The sequence below is a fragment of the Citrus clementina genome, unplaced genomic scaffold (assembly GCF_000493195.1).
Source record: "Citrus clementina cultivar Clemenules unplaced genomic scaffold, Citrus_clementina_v1.0 scaffold_4, whole genome shotgun sequence".
NCBI classification, from domain to species: Eukaryota; Viridiplantae; Streptophyta; class Magnoliopsida; order Sapindales; family Rutaceae; genus Citrus; species Citrus x clementina.
This window is the reverse complement of record NW_006262274.1, coordinates 7,147,204-7,161,172: the sequence shown is the minus strand read 5'-3', so window position 1 is coordinate 7,161,172 and position 13,969 is coordinate 7,147,204. Positions and strand designations below refer to the sequence as shown.

Sequence of the window (13,969 nt, the reverse complement as noted above, 5' to 3'; positions counted from 1 at the left end):
TGTGTGAAAAACTAAAATGTCTAAATAAAAGATAAGTTATTTTTCTTTTTTTAATGCCTTTGTCATAATTTTGTAACTTATTTACTGTGAAAGTAGCATTGTTGCTTACAAGAAGCAACAAAGAGGTATGGCCTCATGGATGCATTAAACAATAGTTTTAGCAGCCCAATCAGATAATTTACATCATGACATATGTCAAAAACAAGAAAATTAACAGCTGATATGTATTAGGCTAAGAATCAAATTTCTCATCCAGGCTGAAGAAAACAAGGCTGTGAGAGATACAATTGGATAATATTTTGCAGAATTCTGCCGGCTGGCATCATTCTTCTAGGCTGCTCAGTAAGTTATATTGACCCTTTTTAACTATGCATTTATTAAGCTAAAAGGAAAGTGTAATAACACATTGTACTTCACAATTTTCAATGGCCTTTGCCGGCAAGCATAGTTTGCTAATCCCATGTGCAGCATTGCTTGCAATCTTCATCGCTGGTGCTAATGGCATCGACATCTTTCTGGAATGGGATGTGGCCGCTGACACCACTATCAAACCTTTGTCAGTTGATCAGCCTGTATGCAGCACATCACATAATTTTCTTTTCCAAATTTTGCTAGTTTCTGGCTCCTCACTTAAATTGACTCTATGATGTCTGTTTCTCCAGGTCATTACCATCAATGGGATGTTCCCTGGACCCCTTATCAATTCAACAACCAATGATTTTGTCCACGTAAATGTTTTTAACAATCTGGATGAGCCTCTACTCTTCACATGGTATGCACATAGGATTATTTGATCTGCATTTTTATCTTCATCCAAATGTTCTCTCGGTTACTTATCTAGGTGGAAAACGGTTCTGTCTTGCGCAGGAATGGCATACAGCAAAGGCTAAACTCATGGCAAGATGGAGTTTCGGGCACCAACTGCCCAATTCTACCCCGTAAGAACTGGACTTATGTTTTTCAAGTCAAGGATCAAATTGGCAGCTTTTTCTACTTCCCCTCCATTAATTTCCAAAAAGCTGGTGGAGGATTTGGGCCAATTCGAGTCAATAATCGCATAGTCATTTCTGTCCCCTTCCCCAAACCAGAAGCTGAATTTGATCTTCTCATTGGTGACTGGTTTTATGATGACTACAAGGTGAAAAACTTGAAAATTTTATCAATTTGCTTTTAATTTCTTTGGAGCTAACAATTATTACTTTCTTTTTTAATGCAAACTATTACAGAAAACAAGATCAATGGCGAACACTTCACTTACGGCTTACAATGCTATTCCTGATGTTATTCTGATGAATGGAAAAGGTCCTTTCGGATACCAAATGACAAGAGAGCCTGAGTCCTTCACGGTTACAAAAGGTAAACAGAAAATGAAAATGAGAAAATTTTTTCTATTATTGATTTGTTTTTCATTTTTATTTTTGTATATTTTTTAAATTTGATCCATTAGGCCATTGGTGCATATGACTCATGTGAGCTCTATGAACACACACACAATGAGTTCTGCTTTTGTGTTATGCAGGGATGACTTATAGGTTCAGGATATCAAATGTGGGGAGTGTATTTAGTTTCAACTTCAGGATTCAGAATCATAAGATGGTGTTGGTTGAAACAGAAGGGTCTTACACCAACCAGATCACATTGCGTTCTCTCGATGTGCACGTTGGCCAGTCCTACTCTGTTCTAGTCACAGCAGATCAAAATGAAGCCGATTATTACATAGTTGCAAGTCCTAAATTGATCAGCACAAATGATTCTAGCAATCTTGTTGGTCTAGGAGTGCTTCACTATTCGAATTCCAAATCTCAAGTTACTGGCCCTCTTCCAATTGGTCCTGATCCATTTGATCTAGACTTTTCAATGAATCAAGCCAAGTCTGTGAGGTAAAATGAAGTTTTCATGTACTTCTTAAAGAACTTTCACATCAAACAAAGTGATTCCCATTGTTACCATTTGCATTAACTGTTACTTCAACTCTGACTTCTCCATTGCTTCATAATCAGATGGAACTTGACAGCAGGAGCAGCAAGGCCTAACCCGCAAGGAACTTTTAATGTATCAAATGTGACATTATCACAAACCTTCATTCTCCAAGGCTCAAAAGCTGAGATTAGTGGCTGGCCGCGTTATGTCATTAACAATGTCTCTTATCTTACTTTAGAAACTCCATTGAAGCTTGCAGATTACTTTGTCAATGGTTCAGGCGTCTACCAACTTGACTGGTTCCCCACGAATTCTGTCAACGATGAAGCTACACGTGGAGTTTCCGTTGTTACTGGGAATCACAAAGGCTGGATAGAACTTGTTTTTAACAACAATTTGGATGTGATTGATTCTTGGCATTTGGATGGTTTTGGTTTCCATGTTGTTGGGTAATTTTCTTATCCATCATCAACCGGGGTCGCCACTGCCACCCATCATTTTTATTGTTACAAATTTAAGAATGCGGTTTTCAAGTTTTTTGCTAAATTTCTCATACTTTTAATTCTTTTATCAGGTTTGGCATTGGAGAGTGGGCACCAGAATCACGCAGCACATACAATCTTTTTGATCCTGTTGTCCGCTCCACGGTGCAAGTCTATCCTGGAGGATGGACTGCAGTTTATGCATTTCTCGACAATCCTGGAATGTGGAATTTGAGATCGCAGCTCCTGCAAAATTGGTTTTTAGGCCAAGAACTCTACATCAGAGTTCACAATTCTGATCCTAATCCTGCCAAGGAGCGGCCGCCCCCTGAAAATCTGTTACTATGTGGTCAGTGCAAGTTTCTACATTTAAAATTGGTTTTGTTGTCATAATTATGTTTTCCTTGTCTCTGAAATGAAATTTTACTGCCTGTTTGCAGGAATTTTTGATGGTTCTAATAGAACTGTTAGCGCACCAGCACCAGCTCCATAACTAGCAGAGCTAGACTTTTGAATCAGTTGGGGGAAAATTTTACTTACTAAAAGAGCTTAACCTCATATTTTGTATTTTATAGCTATCCAATGGGGGCAAATAAAGAATTTGATCGAAATTGAGAAATTATTTTAAAGAAAATTTAGATAATTCATCTATAGATGGTTATTGGCATTATTTATGTAGTCATCAACTGAGCTATTTTTGCCTAATAATTTATTCTCATGATGATTTGGATGAGAGTGGAAGATGATTTCCTTAATTAACATCTTTTCATTCACTTTCTTTACTAAAATAATTTAGTTTTGCGTACGTTATTATCATAATGATGTATGATATAGTATGCCGTGGTACCGTCAGTTGCAGGCTAAAGTAACGAAAATAAAAATTAATGATTTTTTTTTTCGGAATCAAGTAGCAGAAAAATTAATATTTTTGCTCACTAAATTTCAAAGGATCATTGGCTTGCAATTAATGGTATCGGGAATTGCAAGCTAATGTAATCCGTTAGAGATTTGGTAATCATGTTGCATAACCTCGCCGGTACTCTCAAAATATTCATTAATTGAACAAAGACTTGTTACTTACTGCAAAAGAACAAAGTTTTCTACTCTCAAATATTTAATTTCTTTTTAATCAAATAATAGATGAGTCAAAGTTTTCTACTTTTTCTTTCTAGATGACATAAGTTCTAAGACAAACAAATATAACACTTAACAGATCTGATAAAAAGTAAAATTCAACTTAGACAAATCTCTCTTCCATAATAATAATAATTTACATGAATGATTGATGGTTAATAGAAGAAATATAATAGTAATTATATCATAACTATATACTACTACTAATACGTACATGTCATCACAACATTTTTAAAAGCAACAACTCAGATTATGATAGAATTCTAATTCAAAAGTAATTATAAAATCAAAATTTGTGATTGTTTTAACCTCTACGATTGCGATAACATTGAGGAAATTTCAGTAGGATTGCCAATCAGGCAATCCGGCCCAGCTCAATGCCAAACACCATGAAAGCAATATATCTCCAGCATATTAATTATTTAAAACTGAAATCAAACAATAATTGTCACTTTAATTTACTATGTTCAAAGATTAATTATGCAAAAAGGCCTGCTGGATCTTTGTTAGTATCGTAGATAATGGCATCAGTAACTTCTGATTAGCTGGAAGATGCTGGTGCGATTAATTAACTTCCTGAGAAACCAATGCCTCCTAGAGAATAGAAAGCACACACATTACAAAATTGCATTCAATACTTATTTCAACAAAACCCGTTAATTTCATACAATTCCCATATTCAATTTATTACCCTATCTACTTCTTCCTGCTTGTTCTGAAAATTAAATTAATAAGCACGCCCGGCAAAGAAACCTATGCAATGGCGTTTTCCGGAGTCAGTGTAATCAAATTTGCATACATCCTGGGGATGCTGAGGGCAATAGCTAATGCTGAGGACATTTTCCTGGAATGGCATGTCGCGATTGACACGAGTATCAGACCAGTTTTTGCAGATCAACCGGTAACCGTATGATAAATTTACTAGATTGTGGTGTTGTTTCTCCAAAAAATAATGTAAGTTTTGTTTGTTTCTTTGGATAGGTTATTACTATCAATGGAATGTTTCCAGGCCCTCTTATCAACTGTTCAACCGACGATATGATTCATGTCAATGTGTTCAACAAAATGGATGAGCCTCTACTCTTTACATGGTATTATATAATTCAAATTCATCCTCTAGTATAGACGTCCGAATTATTGTTAAAATTACATGATTGATTATCGGGTCCTGAAATCTGCATTTGCGATTGGCTTCAATGTTTGCAGGAACGGAATACAACAGAGATTAAACTCATGGCAAGATGGAGTTTCAGGCACAAACTGTCCAATTCAACCCGGAACCAATTGGACTTATGTGTTTCAAACCAAGGATCAAATTGGTAGCTTTTTTTACTTCCCTTCAATCAACTTTCAAAAAGCTGGAGGTGGGTTTGGTCCAATTCGGATTAACAATCGCATTGCGATCAATGTACCTTTCCCAAAACCTGAGGCAGAGTTTGATCTTCTCATTGGTGATTGGTACCAGGAAAGCTACAAGGTAAAAGAAAAAAAAATTAATAGTACTAGTGGTACAAACTCTTTGCACAAACTGATAATAATGCTTTCTCATTTTGATTATGGTCTCCAATTGTGACAGGAAATTAGGTCAAAGATGAAAAAAATGCAATGGGCTTACTTCATTCCCCCTGATTGGATGCTAATGAATGGAAAAGTTTCGTTAATGAATCCCAACACAACAGAGCACGAGTCTTTCACTGTTACAAAAGGTAAGCATAGATGAAAAGAAATACGTGTAGCGGCGAAACTGTGATGTGGCCTGAGACGTGAAGCCCTTGGCCCAACTCTACGTGGAAATTTACTTAATTATACAAAATTGACATTTTGGCACTCATAATTTTACAGGATTTATTATTTTTGTCCAGTTAAACCAAAATTCTGATCATGCCTTTTCATATATGTAGGAAAAACGTATCGATTCAGGATATCAAATGTGGGGACAGCATGGAGTTTCAATTTCAGGATTCAGAACCATCGGATGGTGTTGGTTGAAACAGAAGGATCATACACCAATAAGATAAAGTTGGATTCATTAGACGTGCACGTTGGGCAGTCTTACTCTGTGCTCGTCACAGCAGACAAGAACCCAGCTGATTATTATATTGTGGCAAGTCCAAAACTGTCCCATGCTGATGCAAATAGTAGTATTTACGGTGTTGCGGTGCTACACTATGATAACTCTACCACTCCACCCATTGGGATTCCTCCAAAAGGGCTCGATCCGTTTAATCTGCAATTGTCCATCGATCAAGCCAAGGACATTAGGTAATTTAATCGAACGGTTGATATTCATTCATGCTTTTCTAGAGGTTGCTTCGTTAACTCTTATCATAGAAACACTAGAAATATCCTGACGTACTTTTCGGAAATTAATGCTACATTTACATACTTAAGATCCAAAGTGATGCGTCCGAAGTCCAAAATCAATTTTTAATCCTTGTCGCCTAAGGATTCGAATTTGAATAATTAGTTAAAAAAAAATTGCCCCTAAGGACATATTTTAGTTGTTAATTGATTTTATTATTCAATCGTCAATATTTTAATGTTGTAACACATCAATAAATCTTTGGTTGGCAATCAGTTAGAAATTTTGGGATAGTTATTATATATATCCACTACGTAAATATAGTGTCAGAAATACAAATTTTTTATATGACTCTATTGAACTCAATTAAAAAAAAAAACTTTTTATATGGATATACAAATATTTAAATATTACTTTTAATAGCATTCAAAATGGATTGAGATCCTCTATTGATTTGAGTTATCATTATCATTCATTTTTGAAAATGTTTTGAATTGTATATTGACAAATTTATATATACAGTTGTGATTTATTAAATTTTCTTGATAATTTCACCTAGAACCATCAATTAGGAGATAGAATCCTGATCCATCTAGTGTCTAACTTTCAATCATATTCTCATCATTTTTCATTTGTTTATGAAGGTGGAATTTGACAACAGGTGCGGCAAGGCCCAATCCACAAGGAACGTTCAATGTAACAAATGTGACACTATCACAGACCTTCATCCTCCAAGGCTCATTAGCTGGAATTGATGGGGCACCTCTGTACACAGTCAACAATGTCTCTTATCTCACACCAGAGACTCCATTGAAGCTTGCTGATCAGTTTGCCAATGGTTCTGGTGTTTACGAACTCGATAAATTCCCCGTTAATGCCTCGAATATTGATGCAATACGCGGTGTATTTGTTGCTACGGGAATCCATAGAGGGTGGATTGAAATTGTGCTCAAGAACGAACTGGAAGTTATTGATTCCTGGCACTTGGATGGTTTTGGATTTTATACTGTCGGGTAAGTGTATTAACAAAACAAAATTGACATTAATAGAGAAAAGAAAAAAAAAACTTATTCCACATCTTAGAAAATTTAGTAAAACAAATTTTGAAGTATAAGAAAAACTTTGCGGTTATAATTATTATACAGTATAGACACTTTCTAATCCGAAGTTTACTGAGGAGTTGAATTCCTCAACCCAATGCTATATTTTTACGGATTTACATGTAATATTGAGCTGACCCACACTGAAATTTTTCGCTTAATTAGTTCTATATTCTTATCTAATAACTTCTAATTGTATGTTTTAAAAAATTAACAAAAAGTCAACTCATCACTGAATCTAAATCTGTACTCTTAGAGCACCTATTATAATTTTTTTCCGAAATTGTATTCATCTTTATAAATATTTATCACACTGGCTTCTTTCACACTCACACGCATTCTGAATTTTTTTCATCTGATTTCCAGATATGGTATCGGCGACTGGAATCCTCAACTACGTTCTAGATACAATCTTTATGATCCCGTTGTTCGTTCCACTGTTCAGGTGACTCGCTCTTCGCTCTCTGTTAATCTAGAGCATAAATACTTCACTTACACTAGTCAATTAAAATTATACACATGCCAAAATTGTTTATATTAAATATTGTTATATAGATTTATCCTGGAGCATGGACAGCAGTATATGCATATCTTGATAATCCAGGAATGTGGAATTTGAGATCACAGCTCCTGAAAAATTGGCACTTGGGTCAAGAACTCTACGTTAGAGTTTACGATGCCGATCCCAATCCCAACAAGGAGCGGCCGCCGCCAGAAAATCTTCTCCTGTGTGGTCTGTTCCCTGCCCTTTAATTCATATAATTTTATTTGTTCATTCGTAGAAATCTCTATAAGGCTTAGTCCGAGTAGTTTTAAAATAATTTTTCTTTAGCTGGTCACTAGAATTCAAATCCCTAGAAAACGCAGGCTAAAACTCAATTTGGGACATTTAAAACTTGTAGACTTTTGTGTGTAGAAATCTCTATTAGGGGGCATAATTTGAGTAGTTTTTAAGCAATTTTTTTTTCTTTAGATGGCTGCCAGAGTTCAAATATCTAGAAAATGTAGCAGACTAAAAATTAATTTGGGGCATTTTAAAATACACAGACTTTTGTGTGTAGAATTCTCTATAGGGGCTTAATTTGACTAGTTTAGGCAATTTTTTCTTTAGTTGATTACTAGAGGACAAATCCCTAAATCCCTAGAAAATGTAGTACGCTAAAAATCAATTTGGGACATTTTAAAATGTGTAGACTTTTAAACGTAGAAATCTGTATTAAGAGATTAGCCTGAGTAGTTTTTAAATAGTTTTTATCTTTAACTGGCCACTAGAATTCAAATTCTTAAAAAAGTGTAAAAAACTTGTTCGTTCACAAATAATATGTGCTCCCATCGTGTTTGTTTACAGGGAACTTCGAACCTCCTCCGGCACCCCCAACACCTTCAGCTCCTTCACCCAAAGACCCCTCCAAGGGTAGTGCAACATCTCAACAAGTGGCATGGTAATTAATTATGAGTTTATAACGCTGTTTGATAATTTTTTCTTTTCTATTTTTAATTTTCAAGATTTTAATGTAAACTATTTTCCTCCATTTTGTTAAATTTTGATTAATCTCTCCTTTTTAATTGTATAGGTTTAAGATTCTTACTATCTACATTGCAACGGCGCTATTTATTGGTCAATAATAGGTGGATCAGCATATTCATTTGTTGCTTTCGGGTGTGTTTGGAAGTGAGGTACTGTAACTTTTCAACTGCACCTGTTGTGGAGTAAAAGTTATAGCTGTGGAATAGAAGTTGAGAAAAAAAATTTGTTAAGCTGCCAAAGTCCAACTACAAATGTTACCAAACATCTTAGTAGCTGGGCTTTGGCAGTCCAGTTACCTCACCACACTCCCAAACGGGCTATTCGTTAATTTTAGAAGGAACTTGTACGCTTCTCTAATTAATGTTGTATTATCATTAATTTGATGGGCATCGTATAGATTACGTAAATGCCAAAGAAAATTTGTACTTTCAGATTTACTGTTTGTGTAGAGTTGGCTTTCTTCATTGTCTCTTCATTTATTCGTAATTCTGCCCTGCGATCCCAATTTATGCTCAAATATAAATTTAGAATTCATTGGTTTCATCAGTGGATAACAATTCTATTTTTGACAATTACACCTTTGATTGTGAGATTGGTTTAATGTTAATAAAATTTTTCTTACATATTAATAGTATTAAAATAATTTTGTTAAATATTCATAAATTTCGCAAAATGTATATATGTGTTTTTTTTTGTTTAGTATATTCATTCTAATAGATGACATATATGGTTGAGATATAAATTGAATCCAAATGTTCGTATCTCTAGCACTATTGATTTATTATAGAATTTTAAGTTAATATGTTCTAATAGATTAATAATTTTAAAATAATTTCTAAAATATGTATTAGTTATTTTTTATTTTTTATTTTTTGTTTGATATTTATTATAAAACTTTAAGTCAAATTAGTTATCATGCGATATTAATCAAATGATGATGACATAATAACATTACAATATAACTTTGTGTAGTGTTTGAAATGTTTATAATTTTATATAATTTTATTTGTTGTATCTATTCCAATAATATATGTGTATTTATTCATTATAAAAGTTTACGGTTGGCAAAACCCAATATGTTTATCTTATACCATCTTTTAAAGAATAAAATAAAAATAGCGGAAAGAGAAAGAAATTAAAAAAAAAAATTACTTGAATGACTTCAATTCGTTTTTGCATCCTTTGCACTAAAAACTGAGGAAGTGAATAGCATCATGGCCAATGATACAATCAACATCATATCTTCATATCCCTGTCCACCATCTGGGGGTTCTCTTGGATTACTATCATCTTTATCGTTATCTGGGGTTTCTCTTGTATTACTATCATCTTTATCATATGATTACTTTATCAATGGGGGATGCCTGTTAAGAATAAATATTGATTCAATTGCTGAAGCCAATTGGCTGTTAAGCAATGTGCTCTGTCAGCTGCCACAAACTTTTGATTCACTTAAGAATTTGTTATTTTCCTCCATAAAGTGGTTAAGAGCAGCTGAGTTTACGGGCATGTTATATTGCTTGTAGAAGTTTCTAGACATTCATATATATACCCCTATAATCTCAGTTCATTTTGTAGCTTAATAAAATGAATTTAGCTTTCTATTTCTTTTTCTCTCTGTACTTTGCTATTTTCTCTTCACTTTCTGATTAAACAAATACAGCATATCTCTTTAACTAGCCTTATCAATTGGTAAACATCTTGCAAATTGAGAATGCCCCTCCTTCGATTCTTATAAAAAGACCAAAGGCAAGAACATAATTTTTATTCATATATCACCGTCTATTCTACAATGATATAAATACACAAGCTATCATAACAATTACAAAGAAAAAGTTAAAGGAAAATAAATGAAAGAGGGTAGTATTTGTATGGTAGGGTTGGTGGCAGTTATCATTATTTCTATTGCATTCAAAAAGTCATCATTGCATGTCATTTTTACATGTGCTCTATAATTATTATGCTTGTCTGCCAATACTCCCTCTCAAGTTGGAGCATAGATATCTATCATGTCCAACTTGCTAAGAAGACAGTCAAATTGTTGAGAAGCTAGAGGCTTAGTGAAAATGTCAGCAATGGTTTGACGGTGGACACATGAGCAATTTTGATTAACCCAACTTGAATTTTTTCACAGATAAAATGATAATTTAATTCAATATGCTTGGTCCGCTCATGAAAAACAGGATTTGCTACAATATGAAGTGTTGCTTTATTATCACAGTATAAAAGAGCTGGTGAAAGAAAAATTGAGACCAAAATCTACGAATAGGAATTGCAACCATTTTAATTCACAATTAGCTTGGGCCATAGATCTATACTCTACATCAACTATAAAAAGGGAGAAAACACTTTGTTTCTTGGTTTCCTAAGAGATAGGAGTAGATCCAAGAAAAGTGCACAAGCCACTTGTAAATCGACAAATATCAAGACACCTTGCCGAATCAAAGTCTGCATAGGCAATCAACTGGAGGGGACTTGAAGATGCCATCAAAATGCCTTTTCCGGGACTTCCTTTTAAATAACGTAAAACACGTAAGCAGGCTTCAAAGTGAAGTTGTTCTGGTGCCTGCATAAATTAACTTAAAAGATTAACATAAAAAAGGATGTTTGGTCGTGTAATAGTTAAATAAAGCAAACGACTTATAAGACAACGGTAAACTAATGGATCTGGTAATAAATTTCCTTCTTTAGCACAAAGTTTGACATTTTGCTCCATTGATGTTGTAGATGTATGTGATAACTCTATGAAATGAGAGTTATCATGATATTTTTAGACTTAAACTAATATTATTTAGAAAGTAAATGATGTGTTTAATTGCACTTTTTGTTACATTTTGCGCGGGCAGTTGTTTAAGTTTAATTTTAATAAATTGGTTGTGTTTTAGAATCCTATGTGCTCTGATTATGTGCCCAAAAAGCTCAAGTTTCATGGATGGAAAGCTGCAGCAACATACTTGCAGAGATGACAAAAGAACTTGGCTGTACAAGAAATAAAACAAGTCTGAAACAGAGAAGATGTTGTAGTCATTACTGCAATTATCCTGTAGCAATTTTAGAAAAAACTTACACGCGTGTTAATTGAAAGATTGTGATCCAAGGTTTTCAAAAATAGAAAACACGCGGTCATACGCTTTTAGTTGCCCTAGTTGTAGGATATAAAATAAGCACACATGAGAGAGAGAGAGAGAGAGAGAGAGAGAGGTTACGCAAAAAAAAAAGAGAGAGAAAAACAAAAAGAAAACAGAGAATAAGAGGGATTTGAGTGCTGCGACAGAGGATTCAAGGAGAAAAACGAGAGGTTACAAAGACTGAGCAGAACTCAATTCCTCATCTTATTTTCTTATTTTCATTTCTTTATGGGAATTTATTTGATGGCTAAAAAATTATTATTACTGTTTTATTGCATTTAACTAAACTTTGTTGTGGTTGAATGTTAAACAAACTTAACGGTTATTTGACTGATATATGTGTGTTGCTCAAAATATGTTGTAGCATTTTGTCTTGATTTTACTTATTGCAAATCCCTATTTCGGTTGACCATCCATTTAGTAAATACAATATAAGAAAGAGTCTAAAAAATGTCTAACTTAGTGGAATGAATTAAGACAATACACGGTTTTAGATTGAGTTTCCCAGGTTGAGTTAATCTCGATTGGAATAAGGTCATACTTGATCTAAAATTAGTAAAGAACTAGATATAAGAATTCACCTTATAGGGCAATTGAAACCTAAAACGCATAATGTTATATCTAATGTTAGCGTAACAATTGATCATTGTTGGGTAGCATTTACATATAAGATATCCAACAGGTAACAGCTGATGATGTATGAATGATTTTGCCCACTATTGTAGTAAATGTTGTAACAATAATATTGTAATTGAAAAATTAATCAATATCATTAAGTGAGTTTAATTACTCAACTATTTCTTTCCCATTGAATACATCCTTGATTTTGTTTTTATTTTCCTTCTAGCATTTTGTTTATTGCATTTTTATTTAGTTAGTTCATTAATTTCATTAATTATCTTATTTTAATTTAGATTGAAATTGCACTGTTAAGATTGTTGTAGCAAAATCTTATAACATCGATCCCTGTGGTGACGATCTAAATACTCATCATAATATTATTTGTTGTGTACATTTGCACATTAATACCTATAGCAATAAACAAACCAACCAATAGTACGAGAACCTAACATTCTCATGTCTTCCAAGATGTCAAGATAATATTTTTGTTGACAGAGAAAGATTCCTTGTGGTGATCGAGCAACTTTAATCCCAAGAAAATACTTAGGTGGCCTAAGACCTTTGATACTAAATTGATTATCAAGCATTTTCTTTAAAACTTCAATTTCAGTTAGATTATCACCTGCCACCAAAATGTCATCAACATAAATCAAGACAAAAAGAGAACCGATTATTGTTTGCTTAGAAAAAAGGGTATACTTCTTCTTTGACTTAGTGTATCCTTGGGAGATTAAAAAATGTCTTAATTTGACAAACCAATTGCGACTTGCTTGCTTAAGCCCATATAATAATTTATTACGACGACATACATATTTTCCTTTCTCCCCATGTTGACAATATTCTGGTGGTATTTGCATGTAAACCTCCTCATCAAGTTCACTATGAAGAAAAGCATTGTTGGCATTAAGTTGGTGCAGAGACCAACCTTTGATAGCTACTATGACAAACAAACAACGAACAATGGTCATTTTTGCCACTGGGGCAAATGTCTTATTATAACCAAATAACCAATTCCCTCTATTTACGTGAGTCATTTGGCAACCAGACATGTTTTATATCTCTTAATGGTTCCATCTTATCGATACTTAATCTTATAAACTCATTTATGTCTGATAGATTGTTTACCATGTGGCAAGGTAGTGAAGTCCGTGTTATTCTTTTCAAGAGCCAATATTTCTACAAACATGGCTTCCCTTCATTCTGGAACTTTAAAAGCTTAATAAAAGATTGTAGGCTCTACTTTTGAGTCAACAGATGTAAGAAAAACATTATGCTTGTTAGATAAACGATTATAAGAAATGATATTAGCTAAAGGATAAGATGTATATGTACCATGAGAATACGTTGGAGATAGACAATTTGTTGGAATGGTAATATTGCAAATGTAATCATTTAGATATCTTGGTGGACGTCGATTACAGGTTGGTCGATCATGCGACAAAGATGAAGAAGTCTTTAGATGAGGTTGGACATCATTATCATTATCAGTAGGTAAGAAAGGTGAAGAATATTCCACATGAGTTAGGGCATCCTTATCATTTGGAAACACAGAGATTGGCAATGGCACAACTGGATGTGTAGATGGCTAAATACAAGAATCACGAAAAGGGAAAAATGTTCATAAAACAAAATATCCTTGGAAGTATAAATGGTTCTTGTAGCCGAATCATAAATCTTATACCCTTTTTTGTCCAAAAGGATACCCTATAAATAACCTCGATTTTGAAAGATCCCTAGTTGTGGCATATCTAAGC

At 33.8% G+C, this 13,969-nt stretch overlaps 2 protein-coding genes across 2 annotated transcripts; both read left to right on the top strand.

The window, feature by feature from the left end:
* The first annotated feature begins 425 nt into the window (after positions 1–425).
* Positions 426–2,895, top strand: LOC18043638 (monocopper oxidase-like protein SKU5). Its single transcript, XM_006436468.2, has 8 exons — positions 426–572; positions 663–772; positions 868–1,138; positions 1,227–1,356; positions 1,520–1,880; positions 2,001–2,369; positions 2,495–2,751; positions 2,843–2,895. The coding sequence occupies exons 1-8, from the start codon at positions 426–428 to the stop codon at positions 2,893–2,895; spliced, it is 1,698 nt and encodes a 565-aa protein (XP_006436531.2).
* A 1,401-nt stretch (positions 2,896–4,296) lies between these two features.
* Positions 4,297–8,564, top strand: LOC18043637 (monocopper oxidase-like protein SKU5). Its single transcript, XM_006436467.2, has 10 exons — positions 4,297–4,437; positions 4,518–4,627; positions 4,743–5,013; positions 5,113–5,242; positions 5,438–5,798; positions 6,483–6,851; positions 7,305–7,383; positions 7,494–7,671; positions 8,287–8,380; positions 8,513–8,564. Exons 1-10 carry the CDS (start codon positions 4,297–4,299, stop codon positions 8,562–8,564), a joined length of 1,785 nt encoding a protein of 594 aa, XP_006436530.2.
* Positions 8,565–13,969: the final 5,405 nt, after the last annotated feature.

Bases quoted from the DNA above. Each gene is read 5' to 3' on its own strand.
- LOC18043638 (XM_006436468.2), top strand. From the start codon at position 426: ATGGCCTTTGCCGGCAAGCATAGTTTGCTAATCCCATGTGCAGCATTG. The intron at 1,357-1,519 runs GTAAACAGAAAA...TGTGTTATGCAG, and splicing joins GTCCTTCACGGTTACAAAAG to GGATGACTTATAGGTTCAGG. The intron at 2,752-2,842 runs GTCAGTGCAAGT...GCCTGTTTGCAG, and splicing joins TGAAAATCTGTTACTATGTG to GAATTTTTGATGGTTCTAAT.
- LOC18043637 (XM_006436467.2), top strand. From the start codon at position 4,297: ATGGCGTTTTCCGGAGTCAGTGTAATCAAATTTGCATACATCCTGGGG. The intron at 4,628-4,742 runs GTATTATATAAT...CAATGTTTGCAG, and splicing joins GAGCCTCTACTCTTTACATG to GAACGGAATACAACAGAGAT. The intron at 7,672-8,286 runs GTCTGTTCCCTG...GTTTGTTTACAG, and splicing joins AGAAAATCTTCTCCTGTGTG to GGAACTTCGAACCTCCTCCG.